This window comes from Myotis brandtii, unplaced genomic scaffold (assembly GCF_000412655.1).
Source record: "Myotis brandtii unplaced genomic scaffold, ASM41265v1 scaffold847, whole genome shotgun sequence".
Lineage (NCBI taxonomy): Eukaryota > Metazoa > Chordata > Mammalia > Chiroptera > Vespertilionidae > Myotis > Myotis brandtii.
The window spans coordinates 135,405-161,034 of NW_005371441.1; the positions used below are offsets into that span (position 1 = coordinate 135,405).

General features: G+C 40.1%; 1 protein-coding gene across 5 annotated transcripts in view; it reads right to left on the reverse strand.

Annotated features, from left to right (window-relative positions):
* The window catches only part of DSE (dermatan sulfate epimerase), a 66,440-nt gene that overhangs the window by 14,237 nt on the left and 26,573 nt on the right, over positions 1-25,630 (reverse strand). For 3 of the 5 annotated variants that reach the window (XM_005884685.2, XM_014532142.1, XM_014532141.1), the window contains exon 2: positions 15,226-15,694. In XM_005884685.2, coding sequence (XP_005884747.1) covers positions 15,226-15,641 — 416 coding nt within the window. In that variant the 5' untranslated portion in view covers positions 15,642-15,694. Of the gene's footprint in view, positions 1-15,225; positions 15,695-22,016; positions 22,038-25,630 lie in introns of those variants that run through there. The other 2 variants (XM_005884686.2, XM_014532143.1) reach the window with 2 other exon arrangements.

A 25,630-nucleotide genomic window follows, 5' to 3' on the forward strand; every position in this document is an offset into this window, starting at 1 on the left:
AGGCCATATATGACAAACCTACAGCCAACATCATACTCAATGGGCAAAAATTAAAACTATTTCCCCTAAGGACAGGAACAAGACAGGGATGTCCGCTTTCACCACTCCTATTCAACATAGAACGGGAAGTCCTAGCCACAGTGATTAGACAAGAAGAAAAAAAAAAGGCATCCAAGTCCTCTAAACACTAGAACTATGGAATGAAGTGGTCCCCTCTCTGGAGATATTCAAGAACAGAGATATATTATGGAGGGATTCTCTGAAAAGGAATCATGTGTTTGTCAGAATGTTACGCAGAGTTTTTAAATTATAAATTATAAGTTATTAATAAATTGTAGAATGAACATGGGTTATGACCAGCATATTTTTAGTGTCATTTAATGGAATTGAATAGGAAAAAGTAGACTACAAAGCATGCCTTAAATACAAGTGGTGATTTGTGCAACTTTTACTTATATATTTACATATGTAGAGTCAAAGTTATGTGTACATTGCATTGTGATGTCCACTTTGATTCTTATTGTGGGTCACAGTGAAAAAGGTTTGAAAACCACTGTCTTAGAGGGTAAAGGTGACACCAAACAAGCAGCCCTCAGATGCACCCTGCAGACAGAGAGGACCCGGGCCCAGGTTCAGTGCGTGGAGCTGGGTGGAGTCCCGGCTTCCCAGGGCACTTTCCAGCAGAGGGTCTGGAGCCAGCACTGAGGACAATCCCATGTGAGATCATCAGGAAGGAACCCAGACCACCGGAGAAGTTCAAAATGTTCACAGTAGAGGGCAGAGGTGCTATAGGATGGAGGCAGATGAGAAACACCAAATGGGCCCAGGCAGTCAATGCAGGAACAAAATAATTGATCACTGTGTGGAAAAACAACAATATACATCTCCCATCCCCAAAACAATTCTGTTGGACTTTGAAGCCATTTCTATTCCAGAGGGATAATGAAATAATGCCTATGAACAGCACCCTACACCAATAATGGTTCTTTTCTTTCATGTGCTGGGGACACAGTTTCAAGAAGTACTTCTTAAAATGTAATTTGGCAATAAAATGGGGAAAAAGTCAGTTTAGGATTTTTCTTTGGGAATCATGACAAATTTGGAGATGTGCTATCTCATATGTTGCCATAAAAGAGAATTAATGAATAAATTAAATTACGAGTCAAACTTGTGGGCTATGTTCAACAAGCCATGGGCATTAAACAGTTTCCCAAATTTTAGATCTCCAGTTTGTCATATTGAAAATAAAAGTTGACCCTCCCTTCCCCAAAGGCTGAATTGTAATCACACCCTCTCCATCTTCTCTGCTCAAGTGGCAGGCCATGGTAGGAAAACAAAGAGCAAAAGACTCAAACTGGCTTCAGTAATACTTTAAAGTCTTTCCCAAGTCAGCTAGCTCTCCAAAGACAGAAAAACAGTAAACTCCATGGAGCGTTTTAAAAATTATGGCTAAAAGTTTAGGGTGAGAAGATCTTAAAGTTCTCGTAACATGTGTGAACTTATTCTTCTCTCTCCCTTCCCCACATTGTTTCTTGTCATAATGAATTCACTGCCAAGAAATCACAGAAATGAACTGAAACGTGCTCCCTAAATTGAGACAAGCCCAAATCACTATCCACACTTCATCGAGAATCTTTTTCCTTTTTCTAACTTCAGAAGAAACGGTGCAATTCACTCAAGTTGATGCTTCCCTCTGGAAGCTCCGCCTGCCCAATGCTTCATTTTGGTTTCAGCTCCAGAAGTGATCTGAGGACACCCCTGTGGCTGGAATGCTCTGTTAGCATCTCACCTTTTCTTTTCATTCTTCTGGCTGTTATTCATTTATTTACTTATAATTAAAGCTGACCTTCTTTGAATTTTCCTTCTATATTTTTTAAGTCATTGATAGAAACTATGTATGTTGTACCTGAAAGCACATTTATATTGAATAAAATCTTTCTTTTCTGGTGACAACCTTTTTTTTTAAGTCACAACACACTACTGGCAAACAGGAAGTAGCTAAAAATAATGCTTGAAATATGAATCTGACATATCCTCTTCGGTCCACAGGCACTTCAAACTCAATATGTCCAAACCAAACGCCTTGTGAGCCTTTCCCAACAGTCCCAGGTTTCACAATTTCACTGAGAGGTCCTGCCATCCTCTTGCATCCCACAAAGAGAGTTCTTTGTCCTCGCTGTCCTCAAATATAACTGTCAAGTCTTACACACGCTAATAACTCTTAAACCTTTCTGGAAACCATCATTTCTTTCCATTCTCAGAGTCCCTATTCCAGGCTCTCCTCTGGATAAACACAGAAAAACGAACTGATCTTCCTGGTGTGACTTCTGCCATCTACTCTCCCTCTACATGTGGTCAGAGACTCTTTCTTCCTAAAACACAGATCTGTCCCCTGGAGAAAGCAGCAGTCATTTCATGTTCACCCATGCTCGTGTCAAAGTGATCAAAACTGAGTCCCATCAAGCCTCGGCCTCCAGTGGTCAGTCAGCAGGAAACACCAGGGGTGGGGGAACCCGCAGAGTTGCACCCCGACTGCACAGTCAGCAACATCCAGACTGTGGGAAGCTGTGCAGGCCGAAGGGCCCAGGTCCTTCCATAGATAATTGTAAAAAAATAAAGGGGTGGAGGCAAAACTGCTGATAAAAATGACATTTTAAAAAATGAGCAAGACTAAACACGTGCCTAGGATGCACACTTGAATAAACATAAAGAAACCCAAGGACGTGGTGAGTGTTGAAATCAGGGTGGTCTTTGTGGGGACAGCGGGGGCTGTGATTGGGGTGAGGCCCCATGAAGGGGGGCTTTTCTGGGCGGTTGGCAAGTTCTATTTTTTATCTTTGCTGTGGTTACCAGGGCAGACGTGTGTAGACAAGTCTGTATGGTGTTCTATTTTATTTTGCAATGGAAAGGTTAAAAAACACAAAAAAACTCCCCCCACACAAATCTGATCATGTCACTGCCCTGTGAAAACCCTTCAGTGGCCTCATGGTGCTTGTAAAGAAAAGTTCAATTCCTTCACATGGCGGGCAAGGCCTTGCAGCACCTGGTTGTCTACTCAGAGCTTGCTAGTCTCCTCCCTACATTAAATTTCAGTTCCTCAAAAGCACTCTGCTTTCTATGTCACAGTCTCTGAACATCAGTCACTCCTGCTTGGAACATTCCAACATGCTCTCTTCCCCTTTCACTTGGCTGATTCTTATTTGTCCTTCAGGCCCCAGTAGGAAAGCCTCCCCCAGTGCTCCAATTTGGACGAAGTCTTATCATTACACACTGTACCGTCCCTATCATAACATGTATCATATGCATTCACGTTGCCTATTCGTTTATATCTTCCAGCGGTCAACAACTTAAGGCAAGATGTATATATAACTTGTCCTCAAAATTTTATATCCCCAATACCTCGCACAATGCCTAGAACAGAATAAGTACACAATAAACTTACATAAAATGAATATGTGCACACACTTATTATGAATTAAAATTGCCTTTGTTGGCATTAATTTATAAGAACACAAAATATAAACAAAGTAATAGTTACAGCAGACACATTATGCCAGGAACTCCTTTCATTAATCCATTCAGTCCTCTAAACAGCACTAGGAGGTGTTATATTTATCACCAATTTACAGGTGAGGAAGGTGAACCATGGAGAAGCCACGAAACATGCTCCAAGTCAAACAGTTCATCAACGGGAGTAGAAGACAGGCAGTGTGGCTCCGCAGTCCTCGCCCTGAATTCCAATGAAGTTATCACCTCCCACCATCTAATGTTACTACTATTCATTTCAAAGACTGAAGAGGTGGCTTTAAAGTAAAAAAAAAAAAAAAAATACTGAGATTATCTGATAGAGAACATTCGTGAATATGACATACATGTTTAGATGCTGGATGCCAAAATCAAAGGATTGGAAGGAGAAAATACCAGGTGCAAGAGGAGCACTTCAAAGAGCAAGTAATGCAAGACCCCCTGGTAAACTAGGTACCAAGACCGGCCTCCAACTTACAGGCTGGCAACAGGCAGGTCCTCAGAGTGAATGTGAGGCTAGGCAGACAGGAGAACCCACAGTGTGCAAGGCACCAAATCAGATTCAAAGTGTATACAGATTCAGGACTTCTGCTCTCGGTAAGTTTAGACTCAATTAAAATAAGAGCATTTACTCATTCACTTACTGTATCTTATTAGTGCCCTATTTGGCTCTCAGAACTCGATGGCAAAATGTGAGGATGGTGTAACCTCAATAAGCTTATGGGTCAGTGTAGGAGGCAAACAAATAAACCAAGAATTACAGTACAGGTGAAGCATCCTGTAAGAGCTTTGCTTGGATTCCTTGGCATATCTGGATCACATTGGCCAAGGTCTGAGTAGAAGATGGACTTCAGGAAGTTTCTAGAAAGAAGTTTCTTTGGGGATGCATCTTGAAGACATACACTCCTGATGAGAGAACATGGTAAGTAACCCAGTTACTACTGCAAACCAATGAGTCACATGGAAAATAACTATTGGGAATGGAGAGGGGCAGAGGCTAGAGAAAATGTTATGGAGGAGGGAGAAGTTAACTGTATCCTGAAGTCTGGGTAGCATTGGAGGGAAAGAAGGAAGAAAGGGGATGGATAAGTCTGGATCCTTGCAGGCAGCAAGGCCAGCTCAGGGCTGGTCTGTAAACGTGTTGCCACCAGACTGGGCAGAGTTGAAAACGTCACTTCACGTGGTACAAGTGGACCACTGGGGAGATGTACATCAATGCCTGTCAGTGAAAAGCCTAAAACACTAAAATCACAAAATTCTAGAAAAAGCAACTCTAAAAATCTGTAAGCTCTGGATGGAGGCATGTTTTACAGTGATGGTGACAAGTTAACCTTTTTTTTCTTTTTTTTTTAACCACCTAAAGATACTTTTTCTTGAAGAGCTCACCCACATTTAGTAAGAACACAAACAACAATAACAAAATGCATTCAGAGTAGCAAGAATGAAGGACAGAATAAAGGAGGAGGAGAAAAAAGGGAGACTTAAGAGGGGGGGAGAGTGACTCAAAAAGGTATGTAAAGAAGTGAATTACCTTTTCTCTTCCACAAACCCACTTGCTCTCCTACCTCGTCTGGGGCATCACTGTGAGGTCATTCACCCAACACAAAACCAAGTACTGTACCATTCTTTACACCCCTTTTCCCTTCACCACTTAAATCTGAGTGTACCTCAGAATTACACAGGGAACCTGTTAAAAAAATCATTCATTGAGTCTGGGTAGGGCCCCAGAATCTTTTTTTAAAATATATATATATTGATTGATTGATTGATTGATTTCAGAGAGGAAGGGAGAGGGAGAGATAGAAACATCAATGATGGGAGAGAATCATTGATTGGTTGCCTCCTACATGCCCCCTACTGGGGATCAAACCCCACAACTCAGGCATGTGCCCTTGGGGATCGAGCCCCACAACTCAAGCATGTGCCCTTGACCGGAATTGAACCTGGGACCCTTCAGCCCGCAGGCCGATGCTCTATCCACTGAGCCAAACCAGCTAAGGCAGGAATCTGTCTTTTTCAGACTACCTCTATGTTTCTGATAAAAGAACCATACTTTGAAAAAACTGTGCCATATCCAATCAATTTCTGTGTAGATTCTCTGTTCTAAATGTCTCTTAAATTCATCCTATGTTCTCACCACCCTACTGTTTTAATTGTGGTTTTCATCTCCTTCCTAGACTAATATTATAAGCTTCTTCCACGTTCCCTTCTTCCTGATCCCTCACCTCCAAGCCATTCCACACACAAAGCTTCTAAACCACAGGCTTATGTGGGATCAACAGTGATCAGGCCCCTGACTGTGTCTCCGCCTGCTGTCCTATGCCAGCATGTGGACACTGGAAAGGCAAAGGAAAGAAGGATGAGCAACTGTGTTGAGCATGGCTAACCCACACATTCCCTTCATGTATATGGCAGAAGAACATGAAGAAGTAAAAGCCATTCTGAGGATAACTAAGGTAAAAGGAACTACCCAGCTTTACGAGACTCCATGGGCATACTCCGGTCATTATCACTTTCTAGTAATTATAGGGATCTATACAGCATTAGTAAGAACTTAATGTCAGCAAGACCCTATTCTTTTTTTTAATCCTCTCCCGAGAATGTTTTTTATTGATTTTAGAAAAATGAAAGGAGCAACATTGATGTGAAAAAGAAACCGATCAGTTGCCTCCCATGGGCACCCCAATCAGGGATCAAACCCGCAACCCAGGTATGTGCCCTGACGGGGAATTGAACCCACAATCTTTGGTGTACAGGATGACACTCCAACCAACTAAGAAAGCTGCCCCGCCAGGGCCCTATTCTTTTTTTTTTTTATTTTTTTTTCAATTACAGTTTACATTCAATAATATTTTGTATTAGTTTCAGGTGTACAACATAGTGGTTAGACAATCATATCCTTTGCAAAGTGATCCCCTGATATTTCTAGTACCTACCTGGCACCATACACAGTTATTATAATATTATTGACTATACTCCCTATGTCGTACTTTACATTCCCATGACTATTTTGTAACTAACAATCTGTACTTCTCAATCCCTTCACCTTTTTCACCCAGCCTCCCAACCCCCCACCCTTCTGGCAACCATCAGTCTGTTCTCTATCTATGAGTTTGTTTCTCCTTTGTTTGTTTTTTATTTTGTTCTTTAGATCCCACATATAAGTGAAATCATATGGTATTTGTCTTCCTCTGAGTAAGACCTTACACTTTTATTTTTTAGTAAGACTCTATTCTTAAGTGATGTTAAACTGAATAGTTATTTTACTTCATAGATAAAGCCAACTTTAAAAAAATGATTACAAAGCATTACTGAAATAGAATACATTATATACATATGTAGTACTTGCCAACTAGCATTTTCCCTCAAGATATTGAGCAAGGAATGCACAACATTTAAATAAACACCATGATTGGCAAATTTTTAATAAAATTTTGAGAGCCTAATTGTAAAGACTATTATGTTGAACTTGATACATTCATGTCTCTGTATATATGTGAAGGAGGGCACTAAGTTAGAACCCAACCAAAAAGAGGAGGAGGATTCCTCTGGCCTTAAGCACAGCTCCCTCAGGCAACTCTGAAAGCCTGCTGTATTTTAAAAGGCAACAAGTGCCCAGCCAGTGTGGCTCAGTGGTTGAGCATCGACCTATGAACCAGGAGGTTATAGTTCGATTCCCAGTCAGGGGTACATGCCCAGTTGGGGGCTTGATCCCCAGTAGGGGGAATGCAGGAGACAGCTGGTCAATGATTTTTCTCTCATCATTGATGTTTCTATCTCTCTCTTTTTCCTTCCTCTCTGAAATCAATAAAAATATATACTAAAAAAATAAAAGGCAACAAGTGACCTTAAAAGGGCAGGATGTAGGAAAGAGCAAGTCACTCATCATTGAAATTTGTTGAAGGACAGACCAATAATGCATCTTGGAGTCAAACAGCAAACAGATCCCATAAGCAAAATTAACTTTGGATTTCTCTTCAATTGTGCATTATCACTCTTGTACAGTATCTTCAATTAGTTGTTAGAAAGAAGCATTATTAAGCTGCTTTATCTTCACTTGATCTGAAATAGACGGAGCACAATTTGCCTGTTGTGTGCTGAACAATCACCCTGAGATGCTCAGCTAACCTGCAGAGCTGACTGTACCTCTCCCTTAGCAACTTTTCACAGGCTTCCCCCTGCCACAGGTCACCTGACCTCCACCCTTGCTCTATGTCTTCACTTGGAATGATGCTGGCAACAGCCTGCTTATTAAATGGCGTTCAAGAAAGGAATTCCCGCCCTGACCTGTTTGGCTGAGTGGATAGAGCGTTGGCCTGCGGACTGAAATGTCCCAGGTTCGATTCCGGTCAAGGGCATGTACCTTGGTTGCGGGCAAATCCCCAGTAGGGGGTGTGCAGGAGGCAGCTGATTGATGTTTCTCTCTCATCGATGTTTCTAACTCTCTATCCCTCTCCCTTCCTCTCTGTAAGAAATCAATAAAATATATTAAAAAAAAAAGAAGGGAATTCCCAATGGCCAGGTTCCTAAAACATGTGTTTCTATCCACATTAAAGAATGTGGTCATCATTCAAAGCCTTGTAGTCACCAGTTTTTAACCTTTTGCTTCCAAAGTTCTGAAGTAAAGTAAAAGGAGATAACTTCCTTTAGATCATAGAATGAAAGGAACAGAGGAAAAGAGAGGCAGAAAGGAAAGGAGAAAGAGTAAAAGGAAGGAAAAACATGAATGAGAACAAGCCAGGGGAGCTGGGGGCTGTGTTTTCTGAGAGCCCAGCAATTGTTACCAGGGGTCCCCTGGATCTGTTTCTTTGAATGCAGTGGGTCCCAGGTGCATTCTGGGAGAAGCCTCCCCATCCTCACCACTGTAAAGTTAGAGAGCAAACCCTGACCTTTCGCTCACGGTGCTGTAGCTCCACATGTCAGGGCCCAGCCTTAACGTGCAAACTAGAAAAGTAAAAAGCCTGCAGAACAGCTGTAGAGAAAACTGCCTTGGGAGCCGAGCAGGGCATGCTGAGGGAGACAGGCGCAATCTTCATTTTGGAATGTGCAGGAGTAAACCGGATGGTTCCTCTCACTATGCCAGAGGCTTTTCTTTCTTTTTTCTTTTTCTCTCTCTTTCCTTTATTATTTTCTTTTCTTTTGCAAATACATCCTCAGAGGTCACTCTCCAGAAATTTGCAAGTCACAGGTAAGGATTTAATATGCAGTCTGTTGCGAATAAAAATATAATTACTTCTCTGTCCAAAAGTTCAACTTTCTTTGTTTCCCTCACCAGTTCTGATTTCCTGTCACTGACTGGCTCTAATGCAAGGGTGAAGTAATTTCTTTCCTCTGTGATTTATTTGCTGACGATAAGTAAGCAAAAATGCCATAAAGAAAGGGGGAAAGAATGATTCACAACAAATACTTCTCAAAAGCACAACTCCAGAGTGTAGCAAGAACTTAACAAGAATAAAGCTGCATGTTTGTATGTATTTCTGTGTATTGATAGTAAACTTGATAAAACTGTGTTCCAGGCACATAACGCTCAGAGCTTTACATGCATTACTTTATTTAATCCTTGGGACAATCTTACGTGGGAAGAATCATCCACATTTTATAGATGAAGAACCTGAGGTTTGCAGAAGAGTTACGGAACCTGCCAAAGGACACCTGGTTAATACAATCGTAGAGTTGCGATGCAAGTGTACTTCTGCCTCCACAGCCCACTATGTTTGGCCTGTTCCCCACGGTTTACGATGCTTAAGAAAAGCCCCCAAAAGCCTGCAGCTTGGAAGTGCACACAAGATAACTGTACACCATCAACCAGAACAACAAATCCTCTCTGCTACAGTCCTCACTTAAATCTCTTTGAAATGCATTCATCTCTTCATATTATTTTTAAATATATTTTTTATTGATTCCAGAGAGGAAGGGAGAGGGAGAGAGAGATAGAAACATCAACGATGAGAGAGAATCATTGATTGGCTGCCCCCTGCCCACCCCACACTGGGGATTGAGCCTGTAACCAGGCATGTGCCCTGACCGGGAATCGAACCGAGACCTCCTGGTTCATAGTAGGTTGACGCTCGACCACTGAGCCACACTGGCTGGGCGATCAATCTCTTCATATTATTAAGTAAAATATGGTCAACGTAACTGTACTTTTCTTTAGTGACTCAGGGTTTGTAGTGTTTTCCAATAACTATTTGAGTGAGGTTTTGTTTGCTTTCAGCTGTAGAAGATTACTGTAGAAACTTGCCAAGGGCTATAATGCCAAGCTCACAACTCAGTCAAGGACTAGGCTGAGATACACAACGAATAGGGAGGCTCTCTAATAGATAGGCAGGCATTTCATTTTTCTACATATACAAAATTCTACGGAAGGAGTAGGCTAGACTAGGGGGGAAATGGTGGCCTGTGTCTGAACCTTATGTTCGTCCCTTCCACCTCCACCCTGGTTTTCAGGAACCTGACTGTGGAGATCCTCCATCCGGGGATGCTACAGTATTCATTCGTTCACTAGACAGATACAGACTTGATGTGGAGAATACACACACGAGCAGAACAGACATAGTCCTGCCCTCAGTCTAATCTTGTGTAAAAAGAACAGCACTGTACAACTCATCACATATGTGCTGTAGGGGTGCTCCTGCCACTAGGGTGAAGATTCTTCATGAAAACCCTAAGAGAAGTTTCTGTTTGATCCTTGGGTCCAGAATAGCATCTCTGCAGAGTAACTGATCTGTTTTCAATTCCATGGACACTGTTTGCTGAAAACTAACTGAGCCTACTTTCTTTGTTGCTAAAAATCTCAGGGCCCACCTGTGGCCCACCCATGGCATAGAAGAAGCATTTCGGCTACTGTCTCACTCCCAGTCCAGTTGATGTCCCTAACCTTTTTATCCCTTCTTTTCTTTCCCAGCTACTTCAAATTTGATTCCTGTATTTTATGTTTCCTTAATCTTCTGAGGGAAAGGCACAGTAGAAATAAGTAAATAAAAATATACATAAATATTTTAAGAATTTTAGGAAAGTAGAGTACTATGTGCTGACTCCAAAAACTCATCCTAGAAATTGACTTTATGGACATACCTTTAAATCTCCACTAAGAACTTCTTTTATTATTTTCCTACCTTAAAGTTTAAGCTCTTGAGTAGGGAAAAAAGATGAAAGATTTTTAGTTATTTGGAGATCAATTGTGCTCTTTTTCTTAACTATGTCAGAACTGAATGCACAAAGCAACCATTTATAAATGAGAATACCTCCATGTGCCAATTGGCCTAACACAGAACTTGTTCTAGTAACTAGGTGACATTATATAAAAAAGTGAATTCATTTTAAGTGCAATAAAACGCATTTTGTATTGTTACCAGCCCCAGATCTATGATCTCAGCTCATTAAGTGTACTTAAAGTGGTTGCATATTGAATTCTGGCCACGCTTTTACCTAACACAGAGCCAACTGCAACCCAAATCCCAACTCTCATTTGGAAGATGAGATCTATGGGGGAGAAGGGGCTTCATTCAAAAATCAAAGATATTATTTGTTGTGTGAAAAATAATTGGCCATTTTATACATATTGGTTAAAATATCTTTTAAAATTTGATTTTTAGAACTAAGAGCAAGCTTAAAGTACTGTTACTTTCATTGTTATGAAGAACGTATTAGCATTAGCAGAAGACAGTTCAAAGGAGAGAGCTTCTGCAACAGGATGTGGGCATCTCTGCAAAGGCCCACACAGAACACAGAGTCTCATCTCTATGGTATCAATCACCACCATCATCATCAATCTATCAGATTTCCTTTCAACTTTGTAGTACATCGGACACATGACAACATCAGTAGAATTAGGTAACATTTCCCATTTAGCTTTTCTTTTATAATGGCCCAAGATTCATAAATAAGTGAATCTATATATATATGGTCTTTCAGATCTTTATTTACAAAATATTCAAATGACATGAACCACATGAATACACCTGTATTCATGCTTAACTCAAATATAGTTCCTTCTAATACCAAAGACACATCATTGTCCCTTTCCCGTAAGCCTTCCTCGATATAGTTCCTTCTAATACCAGACAAAAGACACATCATTGTCCCTTTCCCGTAAGCCTTCCTCATTGGCATTAGCATCAGATTCTTAGATGCATGAAGGGCCCAGGGGAGCATTGCTGAAAGTTTTAATGCAATAAAGCGAAAAGGAAAATTTTATGAGTTACACAGATGTTCTAGTTTTGAGAGCAATCTGAACAAAAATGAGTAAAGTCTCCAAATTAATACCAAACAAATACTATTTCCTTAGAGCCTACATATACCAAATTATAAACCAAACAGGGTCCAGTGCTAAGTAACAATAATTATCATAGTTGTCATTTTTCTTATTTACTGTGTGACAGAAACCGTGCTAAGTACTTTACCTCATTTAATCCTAAGAACCCTCCCCATGCTAAGTAAATAACAGTAACAATAATGATCGTAGTTGTCATTTTTCTTATTTACTGTTGACAGAAACTGTGCTAAGTACTTTACCTCATTTAATCCTAAGAACCCTATGAGGTAGATACCACTGTTACTGTTACTTTATACATCAGAACGCTAGGGCTCAAACAAGGTAAGTAAACTAGTCTGAAGTAAAACAGCTGAAGAAGGGGAGCTGGGATTCCAATCCAGGCCATGTGACTACAGACCTGGCACTTTTCCACTGCACCGGAGTGCAGCGTGAAGCACCTGGTAAGTTCATAATGACCGTACACTCATTTCTGAGGAGAGGATATAGGCCTCGCTTAGCTTTCAAATATCCAATGTTTGCACCCCTTCTGAGTCCCCAGCACCCTGCACTGGGTATGACATACAACAGATGCTCAATAAATGTTTGTTGACTAAGTCAATGAACACAATTTAGTGGTTTTCGTAACAGTAGGAATGTTCTTCAAGGAAAATGGCGAATACAGTAAGTCTGATGAAGCCTTGTAGAACGCTTTACTTAAAAATTCCAAAATATGAATTACTGATTGTTGATTTTTTGTAAATAAGAATTAGTCTACTCCACCCCCTAAAAACCAAATATAGGTGAACCTACCCTAAGACAATGACCATACCCACAATATACTTCTCTGTGCATAATGGGGACATATGATTTAGTTGATTTAAAGAGATAGTTGAACTAGAAAAACATCTAACAGTGTTTTAAATTGTCAAAAAGTGATTATGTTCAACTACAAATTTAAATGAGAATTTAAGAGTCTAGGGATTAGGTATGGCAGCTTTTAGAAAGTTAAAATTTCCACAAAACGATTAAAAAACACAGTCTAGTAACAGTACTTGCCAAGACAAAATGTTCCAGTAGCTCAAATTTTTATGCTAGGATCACTTCTAGAGCTAGAAACTAGATGTAAAAGTAAATTCTCAATTTGTGACCTTCATCTTCTAGGAGGTCAAGCAAAAGAAGTCAATTGTTCAGTTCTATTAAGTCACAGACTGGTTTACACATTACTGGATAATGGCACAGAGTTATACCCATTTTTATCAATACTACCATGAATAAAGTACTAGCCCTCTAGTAAATTTCTACACATCTCCAAAAACCAGTAAATCTAAGCCTGTAGAAATTATGTAAAACTTTTCATTTTTATATGAAGTCAGTTATTCTCCTTTTATGATAAGAGTCTAATCCTCTCTATTAACAGCATTCATTCAAGCTGACATTTATATGCCTGAATGTTTATATTATAGTAAATAAAACTGCACTAGTCATTCAATTCTTTTAATGTTTTTATATTTGTGCTAAAATAATCTCCATTAAGGAAATGATACTTCATAGTCAACTACTCTTTTATGAGGTCAAATAGATGACTTTTTACAGTAACTATATCTCTGGAACAATTTCACCAGTATCTTAATCTGTCAAATTTCACTATGTATATAAAAAAAGGGTGGGTGAGGAGAGCTTTAATAAAAAGTACCCCTTATAAGACAACAAAGTTTTCTTTCTAAATAAAGATGCTTGCCAGATTTAACTAATTACACAATGTCACGTAATTATAACATGTGATAATAATATAATCTTGTAACTCAACTATCAAATAAAATTTCACACATCTTTTATATTCTTTCTTGGTGTCAATAAAATAAGATCAGTTAATTAGTGCCAAAGTCAGAAACTACTGCATACATGGCTCAGCTATAAAACAAAATTTTTTTAAAAAGGTTCTTTTCTATCTAAAATATTGTAAAAGCTTCAAAATGACTAGACATATCTAACTAAGAAGTCTTAAAAAATCAGCTCTGTTAGGGATTTAATGACAACTCTTCCATAATCTTTTTCATTGAGAAATTCTAGAAAATCCTTCAAACTCTATAAGCAAACAACAGTCTTTACCTTACTAGCAGAAATTTAGAAAGAATTAAGTTTCTTTGCCCTATTGGCAAAACTCAGGAAGCTTGCAAACTACCATTCCTCACCCCTATGAAATGCAAGATGTAATTCATGGGAGATCTAATTCATCACAGCATTAAATACATTCACTGAGTTTTCTAAGCACTTAACAATGAGTTCTCTCTAGCCCTATGACAAGTAGCAGTTTATGTAATTTTAAAAGGATATCATATAGTTTGTAATTTTTTTTAGTGTAACTGAGCCATGCATATGTGTTAAGACATAGCTTAAGATTACATAGATTCTCTAATTTAATCTACTCATCCATATCTTTTGGAAACAAATTATAAACAAATAAAGTTAAACTAATCAAAAAGAGAGAGGAAGTTTGTCCTCAAATCTTGAATTTTTGAAAGTAAATTATTACATAACTAGAGAGCTGGTGCATGAAATTTGTTCACTCAGGGGGAGGGGGGTTCCCCAGCCTGGCCTGTGCCCTCCCACAGTGCGGGAGCCCCACAATCAATCACCCCAAAGAGGTAGGCCCTGTCCACCCACCTGGGGCTCCTTGATGGATTGCCCCAAAGAGGTAGGCCAGAGCCGGTGGGTCCCGCCTCTGCACCGCACACGCAGCATCAAGTCCCCGCCCACCCATGCGTGATGGATTGTTACAGCATGAGGGCATCACAGCATGAGGGTGTCACAACCACATAGGCTTTTATTAGTATAGATAAGAATTCCTTACACAATTACACTACAACACTAGTTTTCCTACAGGTTTGGCTAATTTGCTGGCAACTGGATAAGAACTTGTTTACAGACTACAAAATAATCCCATCACATTTACTTTTAGCTCCTATCATAACAATAGATTTTAATTGCCTGAAATTTCTTGTTGCATAGAGGTTGAACCACCTGGTGGGGGGGAGGGGAGAATGTCAATGAGAACCTACAGATGACAGTAATGTGTACTTTTTAAACAAGGTGAAAAAAATTCTCAACAATCAAAATGTTACTGTTTATTCAATCCAACAAATTACTTTTTCTTTGGTTAGATTGTATCTAAATATTTTCCCTCTAACTTTAAACATGGAAGTTACTAGCCCTTTTGAAACTATGGACGTTAGATAAGCCACTGACAACACAAATAACAAGTAAATCCTTTCATTCATACGCACACGCGCACACACACACACACACACACACACGCAACGCACGCACACACACATGCACACAAACAAGTATGTGAAAATCTGGCCTCTTGAGATTTCATCTGAGTATAAATTCGTTTCTTTAAATTGCAGAGTTAATACAGGAAGAAGAAAAAGACAAAAATCTACCAACTAGGCTGAGCTGCCATCCTCTCCATGTAGTCTTTGGCCATGTCTCGGGCTTCGATGTTCTCAGGATACAGCACACAGAACATCGCCAAGGCACCCAAGTTGTTGCCATAAATTTCATTCCAGCGGGCACTGAAGTCCTTGGGATCCCAGGGGGGCAGGTACTCCAAGGGGCTGGACAGCATGGTGTGCACGGCCTCGGTGAGCCGGGCGGCAATGTGCTCGTGGGAGCTGGTGGCCCTGAGCTGGAGCTCCGCCACCTCCGCCCGGGAGAAGTACAGCATCGGGTGGCTGTCATAGTTGGCGTTGATGAAGGGGATCATGACTTCGGGGTTCTCGTCAGTGATGTAGGCTGACACGGAGCAAAGTAAAGATATGAAAAACACACTGGGAGCCCCCCGTGTGTGAGTCCTCATCGTGGCATCAGATCTCCAAACCTCCAAGGCAGCCAAACCATCTTCGAAAGATACTGCAGGAGGAAAACAAGAAAAGGAGGACATATCAACCAAGGAAACACGGCAAAGTAGAAGCATATGGCAGGTAGTGAACTCACTAGGAAAAGGTCCAAGGATTGAAAATTTAGATATTTTTTAATACAACGAAATTTGAACTAGGAAGATATGTACTTACTGAAACCTAATAATTTAAAGTCAATTAATCAGTTATTTAATTAATTAGGCATGATACATCAGATATGTATACACTGTGGAAAACAGAACTTTGGACTTGGGAAAACAGTATAATACTTGCAGTAAGTAGGCATTCTTGTCACATTTTTGTCACGCTAAAAGTTTAGGCTTGATGGTTATTTTTTTAGCCACTAATATGAAAACCACATTCACCAAAAGCTAGTGGTGAAATGCCATCTGGGAATCTGAATGGACATTAGGAAAAAATGGAAAATCCTGTCTTGCTTAGCAGAGCCTCCTTCACCCTAACCTCTCCCTAACATTCTATATTCTGAACTGGGGGTTAGGATCAATACATATATAAGAACGCAAGCAGACAAAATATTACGAGTAAAGATAAACATCCTCACTGCGTCCGCAGAAGGTGGGACAGAGAAGACAAAAGAAGGGAAAACGTCTGCTGGGCCCGCGAGTCCCCTGGGCTGACAGCACGAGCATGAGGGAAAGACCTGGCCGGGGCTTGCTGGGACTGGAAGCTGACACGCCTTCATTCAGAAAACAAGATCCCAGAATCAAAAGGCTAGAATAACACGTGGGCATTTTCCCCTTATTATTTGAAACTACTGTCTACTTTTCCATTTTGCATATGGGATTTTGGTTTCATTCAGTAAGTCAGACATTTAAACCAAACTCACATATTTTAACTACTTAATTTTCTTAAAAGTCCTTTTTTTTTTCAGTGGCAGCTTTGCTCACAGGTTAAAAGAATGTCTTTCAAATGTAGGAACATTAAAAAAAAAAAAAAGGAACCTCAGCCTAGTCCTAGTCTATGTCTCACATCTGGGATAAAGCACACATTAAATCCCCTAGAGCAACGTCAGGGAATTCTTAAAATTCTTCAGAGGGGAAAGGTTATAGAAAGCAGACCAGTAAAAGACAGTTTTATGTAAATAATGAACAGTAGTTTTCAATTATTAAAGGGGAAAACTGATGGAGAAAAATCAACCTCCCCAGCTGAACATCAACTATTTTTCCAAGAAAAAACTGTCTCAGCACATTCAGAAGAAAGGAAACCAAGGATTTAACACACATCAGAGATCAATCCAGATTCCCAACTTGCTGGCTCTCCAAGAGAAGAGCAATATGGCATCCCCCGTGGATGCTGCCATAAGTCCTAGCATTCTTTATATTTCTGAATGTGCTTTAGACTTTCTGTACCGTAATGACATCAATGGCAGTGGTTTGGTAAAGCATTTTAGATTTACTTCAAGAGGAGAATTTGTGGTGAATTAAAAAAAAAATCAGTATAGCCATGCTAAATAAAATATATAAAAGAGAAATAACTCTAGGACTCTGCCCATATTATGTCTAGCACCCAAAGCTTCAAGGCGGCTGTCTGGATCCTTCAAGGTCAGAGACCTGGCCAAAAGCAATAATCGGCTGTGGTTGTGTCTAAGAAGGGGTGTGGTTCTCTGGCAACACAGAGATGTGGCTGGGTCTGAAGTAATGCTCACTTCAGACTGCCCCCTTCCCCCAACCCCAGGTTTATTTCTTGCTCTTTTCAGAGGACAATCATGCTAACAAATTTTTAAAAAGCCTGTATATATTAAATCGCTCAAAGTCTAAGATTGAATGCAGACATCAATACAATGAACACTGTGGGGGCTTAGGTACCCAGAATGAGGATGGGTTAGAAGTTTCTCCTTTAACTGACCCCTACGTGCATAGAACAGATGATCTGTCTGCTACTGGTGTTTGAATGTGTACCTCAAGTTCTAGTAGGGGGTGGCTTGGGTTATGGGGGTGGGTGGGGTAATAGCTATGTGTAGACTAGAAATTCCCTATTTCAGACTCTCTACAAACATTCCCTAAAGGTGCTTAAGGCTGACTGGTTTTAAGCTTTTTTTCTTTCCTTAGGCATCTAATCCCCCTAGCCAAGTCCAGGGTCATTGACATAGTCAAGGCTGCTCCAGACAGTCCCTCACAATCGGAGACTCATACTCTGAGCCCAGCCACTTCTGCCACATTGCTTCCCGTTGGGTAGGCTGTGCCTGAGTAGTGTTTAAACAAGAAGAGTTGCTTCTGAGGCACAGAACCTCATTACGATGTTGTTTTGGGAATGATGCCATCTCAATATGCCAACTGAAGGTTCCCTAGTTATTACTTCAAATTCATGTGAGGGTGTCAGGGCAGTGAGGCTGTGCGTTACCGCACGTGTAAAACGTTAATTCTTGTTGGAATTCCATGTAGGCAGAGCCCACAGAAATTCTGCAGAATGATCTTTGATGAAGACTGCCTGGGGAGAAAAAACCCACAGCATTCACACGTGTAAAACATTAATTCTTGTTGGAATTCCATGTGGGCCAAGGCAGAGCCCACAGAAATTCTGCAGAATGATCTTCGATGAAGACTGCCTGGGGAGAAAAAACCCACAGCATTCATCGCGGCGTAAGTTGTGTGCTGCCCCCCTCATAACACACTCCACGTGCCCAGCCCCCAGTGCTCTCCCAGCTTTTAAGGCCTTTGTTGCTCTGCCCAAAGAGCTAATTTCTGCTCTATCTGGCACGTAGCTGTATTGCGTTGGGTTGTTTGGGCTGTTTATATGCTGCGTCTCACAGAAGACGGGACCATAGCTTCCTCTTTGCATCACAGGGCTTAGCACTGTGCCTGACACAGAAAAGGCAGCTCATAAACTCTGGCTGAACTGAGCTAACTCCTGGGCTTAGAGCTGGCAGGGTAGATATGATCGCTAAAATCAACAAGAAGAAACCTTAGTTCCTCTTATTTGAAGCCAACCCAAGTTTAGAATTTTTCAGAAAAAAGTCTGCTAGGAAACCCACAGAGGGAAACATAAGATCTAGAAACTCCTACAGCCTAAAAAGTATTGTGTTATTTTTTCAAAAAAAAAAAAAAGAAAGAAAGAAAGAAAGAAAGGACAAAATTAAACCTAACTAAAGTCTAACTCAAACTTGCTTTAGTCTGATAACCTACAGGGAAACCTAATTCCCATCTACCAGCTTAAGTTGATCTAGAAAATTCCATCAAAAAGCCCTTATTTGCAGTCTTTGGGTTTCCCCTTTGACCTCTACCCTGGCATCCTGTGGACCCACTCTGTAAAGAGAAGAGCTAAAATTAGATGAAAGGAACATTCCTCAAGATAATTTTAGGTGGACTACAGATGGACTGGTCTTATGCTAATTTGACCTACTTATTTCATTAGAAAAAACTATAGCACAACAAACATGAAATTTCAACAGATATATAAAGTTCTTGTTTCTGATACGTTTAAGTATTAAAAGTTTGTGGTCTGTGTGTTTTTTTTTAAGTAAATGGATAAGGCAAAATTTGTTGAGCTTTGGGAGGTACTAGGAATGCTGAGTGAAACAATGGCCATTAAAGGCAAATGAGTTTACCAGAATGGCCAACTCCCCCCCCCACATCTCACACACACACACACACACACACACACACACACACACACACACTCCCCTGGACAAACCATTCTGTACTTTCAGATGTCTGTGGGTGATCTCTCAAGGCATTTTCCACCTCGTTCATCATGTTGCAGACGAGCAGAGCCAACTCACTTAAATCTTTGAGTTGCACTTGGCCCAGTTCAAGAAAGAGCATGGCATTTTCAATATGGCAAAAGCACAGGTGACCTCCGCAGCTGACTCTAATAATACAGTTTACCCATAACTCAGTTCTCAGCATGTTTCTGAAAGACTCCATTAGGCCCCATTCCCCCCAAGAGTCATTCCTCTTCTCCTCCACTACCATAGGCTAGCTTCCCCAATCCAGTTTCCTTTCCCATTCTTTTGTCTCCTTCTACAAAGCTCAGAGAGCAAAACATTCCCTAATTTAGACCTAATTAACTAATACAATATAGTCCTTTAAGAATTAACCTGTCACTACAAAATAATTCAGGTAGCAATTTGGTCATCTATCCACAATAATCCTAGTTTGGCATTTTGCTTCGGCCAAGCCAAAGGCTATAACAAGCATTTAACAAGATGTCCAAATCGTAAGCAGGTCCTCACACAACAACAATAAACCTAAAATTATTTTGCTTTAGTTCTGGTTCCAACTGTCCACTATAGCTATTATGATTTCTGACACACAGAGAAATTTTTGTGTGAAATGCTTTTCACATATTTGATCTTTTATTTACAATAAACTAATGTGGCAAAACAGTATTAAGAGTTACTATATGCTGTTATTCAGTATCTTAAACTTCAGAGGCAGAACTAGAACCCAAATTTCCTAAATCCTAAGCCAAGGTCCTTTCCTGTAACCAAACATTTAACAATTCAACAACATTTCTGCCATCCTTACACAACGAAAGCACAGAAAGAGTATGAAAATGAAAAGAACTGAAAACTAAATTAGTCCATCAAATTTCGAAAATGAAGTGGGTTTCCAAGTGGTCTGGGATTGTTTAAAAATGAAATGCATAGTAGTACAAAAGTTCTTTCAATTCCTCTGGCTTTAGAAAATATAGAAAGTATTAAAACATAATTAAAAATTTTTTTAAATATAGAATGCATAAGAATGGAAGAGAAAAATCACCTTGTATAAAGTAAAACATATCCCAAGTTAAGATGGCTTAAAAACCTTTTCTAATATTCGCCTAAACCCTTTTATAATATGTGCCAAAGTCTAACATAATACGTATTGAGTTGGGCAGACATGAGTATAATCCCAGCTGTGCTACTACTTTTGTTTTATTTTTAAATATGTTTTTATTGATTTTTAGAGAAAAAGGAAGACAGAGGGAGAGATAGATAGAAACATCAATGAGAGAAACATCAGTTGGCTGCCTCCTGCATGACCCCACAGGGGAATCCTACAACCAGGGCATGTGCCCTGCCCGGGAGTCGAACCCGCAACCTCTTGGTGCATGGGTGGACCCTCAACCACTGAGCAACACTGGGCAGGCTGTCTAATAGTTTTGATCAACTGACTTCTGGTCTCAAAGTTTCTATTCTCTCATTCATAAAATGATCCCAACCTAATGGGAAGATTAAGTACACTTATCATAGACCTTGATATGAAGTAAGAGTTCAATAAACATTTGTAATTTTTAATAAAAGGGAAGAAGTCTTAGAAATGTAAAATTGTACTAGCCTACCCATAAAATATTTTATCTGAAAGAAAAAGAATATTATAAGCAAGAGAATCAGAGATGTTAACAGACTAGGGCAAGGTCATGCCACTTGGAGACAGCTACAACTTGAACACAATACTCCTGACTCTTCAACACATCATTCACAGTAAGCTCAACACTCACTAGGAAGGAAAGCATATGACCCTTGAATATTTGCAAGTATTCGTTGGTGGTTTTGCCCCAAAAGAAAAGAGTAACAACAAAATAAACTATTGCTGTATCTGAGTTTGACTGCTTCCCATGGCCAGTGTACAAAAGGTGACGGCTTCTTGCTGTATTCTTTCAAAAGAAAGGCCAAGTGATATAATAGGGGCTGGGAAATACTACAATCTCTGGCTGTTTCCAAATAATGAATTTATATTATGGAAGGGACATGAGTACTTGGGGGACACCTTCTGCCCTTGCCAGAATTGATGCGCTAACCCAGTGGTCGGCAAACTCATTAGTCAACAGAGCCAAATATCAACAGTACAACGATTGAAATTTCTTTTGAGAGCCAAATTTTTTAAACTTAAACTATATAGGTAGGTACATTGTTATTAACTTAATTAGGGTACTCCTAAGCTGGCCTTTGCTAAACACGTCCTCGATCTGATTGAGGTACATGCGCTGAGGTCGACCCCTTCCAACTCTCCCATCCACACTCGTCTTGTATACTTGTTTCAGAGAGACGAGTGTGGATGGGAGAGTTGGAAGGGGTCGACCTCAGCGAACGTATCTCAAAACAATGTACCTCCCCCGCGCTGCGTATCCAGCGGCCCACCTGCGCCGCGTCTCCCGTCGCCCAACCGACCGACACCCCCCACTTCTTCTAACGCCACTTCTTCAAAATAGACTCGCCCTGGCCGAAAACCAACTTCTGCGCATGGGCCACGAAGTTTCAATCTCACTGTACGTGCGCGCCCGCACGTGGTATTTTGTGGAGGAGCCACACTCAAGGGGCCAAAGAGCCGCATGTGGCTCGCGAGCCACGGTTTGCTGACCACTGCACTAACCTCAATCCAGGGTCTAGTCTTGTTTCAGTCGCTGTCATCAACACCTCAGCTGATCAGCCCAGGAGATGCTCTGCAATGTTAATAAAACTGAAACTCTACTCCCTCAGGATAAATAGAACCAGAATGTCTGCATTCATTTATGAGAAATGCAATGATCAAGCAGATTGGGAAATATTGTCGTAACACTGCACAGGAAGTAAAGTTATTAGATAATTGCCTGGTGAACAGGAATCAGAACAAAGGAAGTGGGAAGGGCCTTAGGCTTGGGGCAACTTAACCAGTCAAGTTCACCACCATAACTGCGTTTGAACGGAAGCTGTATTGTCAGCATCTGGGATACCATTAAAAACAACATTTTAAAAATTAACTTGTAATGACATTTAGGAAAGAAGAGCAAATGTACATCCCTGCAGCTCCTGCCACCACCCCCACCAAGCTCACCCAAGAGTAGCTGTTCCAGTTTGCCACCCCCAATGGATGGCCCAGGAATTAGTTACATGATTAGGACAGTCAAATGCCTCCCACCCATATCCATAAAACAATCCAACAGACCAGACAGCTGAACGTCCCTGACATCATACCCTCTCCCCTGAAAAATGTGTAGACACTGTAGAAGTTAGCATCTACAACTCCTCCTTCCCTGTTCATGCTTTCATTGAAACCCAAGTTCCCTCCCTCTTTAAGCCTCCAATCTGGTTATAGGAAAACTCTGATGGCCTGGGCACTCTATATACCCTAACAGAGATGCCCGTTTCCTTCTCTGATCTATTTTAGGATTTAACTCTCAGAGAAACCCTATTCCCAAGTATCTGAGAAACATCTTGCCATGGTCGTCTCATACTTACTAACCTCACTGTTTCCGCATATTTTAACCAATAGAAGGTACACATTTTAAAAGTTCTCCTGGCTTTTCTATTTCAATTTTATTAAATGTACATTTAGAATAATTTTTTGAAAAGTAATTTTTTAAATAGCAAAATAAACCTTGTTTTCTTGGTAAATTTTTGTAGTGAAATAAATCGAGCATTATTCTTAAATATGTCAAATCCTAAGAAAACATATGGTTTGGGTACTATACAATCATTCCCTAAAATTATACTCCCTGATGTGTAAAGTCTGTGGACTCAGCCAAAAAAAGAAAATTTTTTAAAACCAAGGGCTCTTAATCAAAATGAAAGTGCCTTTTACTGAGGGCTTATTGTTTCCTTACTTAAGGGTGAAATGAATTATATCTCCCTAAAAAGTCATTTCCAAACAAAAATCCACAATATGAAATTATACCAGACGGAACCCCCAAGAATTTACACACACTACTGAGGGAGTAATTATAACCCTGAACCCACACAGCAAAACCACACTGTATAATGATGGTGTTCACCACCTCCACACTCAACACTGAGAAACTGTGGGTTAGGTTTGTAAGTTTAAGTGCAGCTCTGTGCAGTCTAAGAACATTTCTACATTGTGCCCAAGGAAGTTTTCCTGCAGGTACCACACTGTCTCCTAATACATCTGAAACTCACTGCTTTCCTACATCAACAATGATAGTTGTATAACTTTCTCTTATGAGAAGAATAATGGATCTGAAGTAAGTTTAAAACGGCCACACATAGTTTCCGGTGTCAAGTCTGAAGGTTCGTTCCATCTCCCATTCACCAGAGACTACTTGAAGGAGTAATGTAGTGGATATCAAACTGGAGGCATTGAGTAGTAGAGCTTTTGCCTGATGCACATTGTTACAAAACTAAGAACCATTAAGATCCAGCTTTTGAGAGAGTGATTGCCTTAGGAAATGTAGAAAGGAAGTTAAATCTGTATCATTTTCATGGAGCTAAAGAGAAAGCAGGGTAGAGGTGGGGAGTCTGCAAAGTCACTGATGCAACTACTGGAGTACTTAATTTTTCTTTACAAAGGCTGGGAGAAAATGAAATCGTTAGACTATCTAAGATATAAGTAAATTCTAATTTATCGAGCAGTCTAACACTTGGGCATCTGATTCGTACTTCCTTATTACATATTTAATTGATTTTCCACATGGTGTTGGAGTACAATATCCTAAAGTATTTTCAGAATTTTTTATTCTGATCTTTTTATCAGAATAATTTAATGTTGAGTGTAACTATTTTTGGTATTCTCAATCTTTTCAAAAGTAGTATTTGAAGCATAGGTATTAACTTTTCCAATGTACTGATTTTCAGAATTAGAATATCAATTCCCTGTGTTGGGGGTAAGAATTTCTTATAAATATTAATTGATTCAGCTATGTCTTTACCAGCTATTAAATCTAGGAAATGTGCTAGTCAGAGAACACAAAGTAAACAAGAAAAACTATGCTCTGCCCTAAATAACTATAGGATAAAAAAATCAAGGAAACTGGTGTTTCTGAGGTTTTGGTGGTGGTGTTTTTAACTGCAGTATTTGCATTACTGTCTGGCATTAAAGTTAAAAGTTATGTCTCCCTTAGTCCAAAGCCATTTATTTAACTTACTGTGCCTAACCCCAAAAGAAAATTAACAATCTTTGTTTTCAAATTTTTTCTACGCAGCAAGTAACCAAAGATATTCTGGAAGGGTCTGAGAAACCACCTATAGCTTTCTCAGCAAGAGCGTTAAGCATGAAAACACTCTTTTCTGGCATTACTGACAAAATAATAAAGCATAGAGAAGAAGATGAATAGAGATAATGAAACCAATAGCTAAATATAACATCATAGTTTCAAATAACAGTTAAGCTAAACCATGAAATGCTCATGAAAACAAAAGTAAAACTTTTCTTCCTGCCATCGAGTCACGAGGGCAGATGGTGAGGTGGCTCAGGGGGCGGGCACAGAGGCCAGAATGGCTTTTTTCACCACTGAATGGCTTCAAACAAGCTAACCATCTAAGCCTCATCCCTCATTTAAAGGGAAGATAAAAATGGCATTTGTGTTATAGCCTGGTTGGGAGATTAAATGAGATAACACCTACAAAACACCACTTTCTGCCAAGTGTTCCCTCAAAATACTAGTTAACCATCGTTCACCTCAGAACATGATTAGTGGTTGAGGGCACCAGCTGGAGCCAGACTTCCAGGGTTTGAATCCCAGGAACATGACATCCTTAGCTATGTCCCTGCTTTCTCCGCTGTAGAAGGGGTGAAATAATAACACCTTCCTCACAGGGTTTCTGTGATCTTCAACTACCGGGTACACGTAAAGCAATACAAGGGTGCTTCGGATTTACAAAGTGTTCAATGAGGGCTTGCAGAAGCATCATCACATTCTCAAGGAGAACCCCAAGGTCGTTCCCACCCAAAGGAAGTGCACCATGCTACCAGGAAGTGCTCATAAAAAACAGATACAGTGTATTGTGCATTCACAACCTTGAAGACTCTCAAGAGACTAAAAATATCAAATACAAAGTACTGATGCTAAGAGGTTTCTCCTTCTTCCTGCTCAACTGCACACTGACAACTTTCAAGATACATATTCCAAGGTACTGAACACATCGGAGGAGAAAAGTCTTCCAATCTAATACTATTTCTTCATTAACCAAATTTATAGACAGAGATCAAACTTACTGATACACCACAAGGAGAGCCTTCTCTCTGTCTACCCCCTCCCCACCTTCATCCCC